The following is a 3,617-nucleotide window of genomic DNA, read 5'->3' as shown; positions in this document are numbered from 1 at the left end:
GAAAAGGAGCAAACTTAGAACAAACTTGTGGGTTACAAATAGAAGGGCTTTGGAGGTGTTACTTACAGGTTTAATAGGGGAGAAGGTGTAGGAAAGTTGCTTAGATAAAATTTTTTGTATACCTTAGGCAGTTTTCCCCAGCAACTTGAAGCCTCTACCTAGGGGACTGGATGGTACACACTGAGATCCAGACAGCTCACCCTGAGGGCCAAACGACTCACCCCAGGGGCTGAACGGCTCTCCCCAGGGGCCAGATGGCATACCCTAGGAGCTGTACATCTCACCCAAGGGCTAGATAGCTCTCCCTCGGGGCCGGATGGCACACCCAGGGGGCCAGATGGCTCATATCCATGCCAGAATGGCATAGCCTGGGGGCCAAACGGCTCACCTGAGGTCCTAACAGCTCACTCCAGGGACCAAATGGTTCTCCCTGGGGGCTTATGGCACACCACAGGATCCAGGTGGCGTACCCCCATACCAAAGCCTCCCTAAGGTCTGGACCCTGTGCATCGCTGAAGATCATGGCCAAGGACAGCACCTTCAGTTCCAGCTCCGCCATCATTGTCCACCCTTCCCATAAAGATTTAGCATGTGAAACATTAAGGGTATTCTTTGATTTCCAGATTTGCATCCTGGTAGCCTGTCTGTTAGGAGCTTGGCTGGTAACCAAAAGATTGGCAGTTAGACTCCACTCAGCAGCTCTGCAGGAGAAAGTTCTGGTAAATTGTACTCTGGAAGTTTACAACTGAGAAAACTCTATGGGACAGTTCTAGACTATCTTATTGGGTCATGATGACTTGGAATTTCCTCAATGACATTCTGACCAAAACAATAATAACATCTTCTTACAAAGATATCTCACAATTGCTGTCAAGCATATGGTGATTGTGATAGAATTGTCATTTCCTGCCTAGGAGAAACAGTTGTTACTTCTGGTGTCTTGATTTGATGATTGCAACTCCTTGACATTTGAATCAACACACCACTTAAAGACCATATGGAGAAGCAAATTGAGTCCTAATTGCTCTTTTAAAATGTTGAAGTTACTCCTTCTGGTAAAATTAAGAAAGGTCAGCATCAAAGCTTGCAGAATGGGTGACAAACTCTTGGAAGAAAATCCCAATGATAATGGTGGAGTATACTTTTTATAAATGTTGATCTTCAATGCTCTCACTTCATGGAGAAACATGTTGGCAAGAAAAACACTAACACTGGTAATCATGGCCTGAAAATATATTTTAAAAAATAGCCCTTTAAGTAGGAAGAAGTTTTTTTAATATATTAAAAGGATTTATTTTCATTTTATTACCCTGTTTATGTCAACTCAACCAACCCACTTCTGCAGAGTCAATTCTGATTCCTGGCAAACCTATACAACAAAGCAGGCCTGAAATTTTTCTAAAGTTTTAAATCTTTTCAGTAGAAAATTACTACATTTGTTTTCCCATGGAGCAGCTGGTAGGTTTTAACCATCCAACTTTTGTTCAGTCTATTCAGTACAGCTGAATGGTGAACTATGCTGCTTTCCTCCTTAAGTATAAAATAAAAATTCCAAAAAGTAGTTAAATACAACACTTTTTGGTGTTGTTTCTTAGGGAAACAAAATTATGTATCTTAGAGCAAATGGTGTTTGAAAGTTCATGAAATGGTATAACCCGCTCTTTATTGTTGTTGTTGATGGTGGACTGCTAAGAGAACAAACAGTTTCATCCTGCAGAGAGGGAAACCAGTCTGCTCCTTGGAGGCAAGGATTCTGAAGCTTCATTTGCCATACTTTGGACATGTAGCAAGGAAACCAGTCCTTGGAGAAGGATGTCATGCTTGGGAGAGTGGAGGGACAGAGCAAGAAAAGATGACCCTCGATGAGATGGATTGATTCAGTGACTGGGGTAAGGGAGCTAAGTGTGTCAGAAACAGTGTGATTGGCACTGGATAGGGTCGTTAATAGTCGCAGGCAACTCAATGGAACATAACAACAACAACCTCCTTGAGTCAGAACTGGCTCATAGCTGACACTCCTTCTAGTTTTCAGAGGCTGTAAAATTGTATGAGAAAAGATTACCCATCTTTCTCCCATAGAGTATTTGGTGAACTAGAAACTAGTGCCTTTGAATTGACAGTAGTACAACTCTAAACCCAGAAGGCCACCTAGTTCTCTATAAATTGAGTGTGCTTTAGCTTTGAGCCTTTATTCTGACAACCTGATGGCAAATTCAGCTTCATTTATGCTGTGCCTCCAGGGTCATGTGTTAGAGTCTGATGGAAAGATTAATGAAAATAAGAATAATAAGGGGGAAAGGGAAAATTGCAATTACATAATGAGTATTATAACTAAAGTTATGAAATGAAGTGTGAATGAAGAAGAATGGGTGAATGGGAAATTCATTTGCTTTGTACATGTTCACTCAAATCAGAGTAAAAGAAAAATATGACATATGTAAGGCCTGGTCTCAAAATACACAGCCAAAAAAACGCTATGGGACACTTTTAATTTTTTTTTAATCTTTCCTACATAATCCCTTTTATTTTCTTTATTCCCCTCTTTCTTTTTTGTTTTTAATTGTACAAATAGAAGGATAACTAGTAAAATATATATATATGGGGCCTGCACCAGGAGCTGAAGCCATGCCTATGCTGGGGAGCAAAGACAATACCACTACATAATGATTAAAAGGTCACTAGAACAAGAGGACATAACAATAATAAATATCTACGCACCAAATTATAAAGTTGCAAAATATATAAAACAAATATTAACAAAACTGAAAAAGGAAATAGACAACACCACTAGAGTAGTTGGAAACTTCAATACAGAACTACCAGGAAGAAACTCACAAAGATGCTGAAGAATTAAACCACATAATAAACTCACTAGATCTCTTAGATATTTATAGGCTAATGTACCCAAAAAAAGCACAGAATACCTTCTTCTCCAAAGTGCATGGAACATTCTCAAGAGTAGATAACATTTAGGTCATAAGGAAAGCATCAAAAAATTAAAAAGCATATAAATAATACAAAACATGTTCTCAAACAAAAATGCTACAAATTTAGAAATAAATAACAAGGGATGAGGAGGGGGGAAAGCCCATACATTTGGAAGCTGAACAACACCTTGCTTGAACCTGAATAGGTGCTACAGGAAATAAAAACTGGAATTAAAAATTTTCTTGAAACTAATGATGATGAAAACACCACTTACCAACACCTCTGTGAAACAGCCAAAGCAGTAATCAGAAGTCAATTTCTAGCAATATGCAAACACATCAAAAGGCAGGGAAAAAATGACCATTGACTCTCTAACGCAATATCTACAACAAATTGAAAAAGAACAGCAAGAAAAACAAACACTCTCTAAAAAAACTGAAATTCTAAAAATTAGGGCAGAAATAAATGAAATATAAAACAAAACAATTGAAAACATCAACAAAACCAGGAGTGGGTTCTTAAAAAATGTGACATAGCTGAGCCTCTACATCTTGTGGTTCCTAACCTGTACACTATAATAGACAAAGTGCTAGTCTATAGGCCTTTTATTTTAAGAACCACCTTCCCTCTGTAACTTGATTTGTGCCACTATTAGAACCTCTACTCGGAATATTATTGCTTGTTAATTT

The 3,617-nt window shown here is 38.6% G+C and overlaps 1 protein-coding gene across 1 annotated transcript in view; it reads right to left on the bottom strand.

The window, feature by feature from the left end:
* Positions 1-559, bottom strand: part of LOC102847552 (nucleoside diphosphate kinase B-like) — an 83,510-nt gene extending 82,951 nt beyond the window's left edge. Inside the window, exon 1 of the mRNA XM_006899424.1 lies at positions 389-559. Within this exon, the coding sequence (XP_006899486.1) occupies positions 389-559 (171 nt within the window). The remainder of the gene's footprint in view (positions 1-388) is intronic.
* Between the last annotated feature and the right edge of the window lie 3,058 nt (positions 560-3,617).

Source organism: Elephantulus edwardii, unplaced genomic scaffold, assembly GCF_000299155.1.
Source record: "Elephantulus edwardii isolate Elephantulus edwardi_28Jun2011 unplaced genomic scaffold, EleEdw1.0 scaffold00256, whole genome shotgun sequence".
NCBI classification, from domain to species: Eukaryota; Metazoa; Chordata; class Mammalia; order Macroscelidea; family Macroscelididae; genus Elephantulus; species Elephantulus edwardii.
This window is presented reverse-complemented; position numbering and strand designations above follow the sequence as displayed.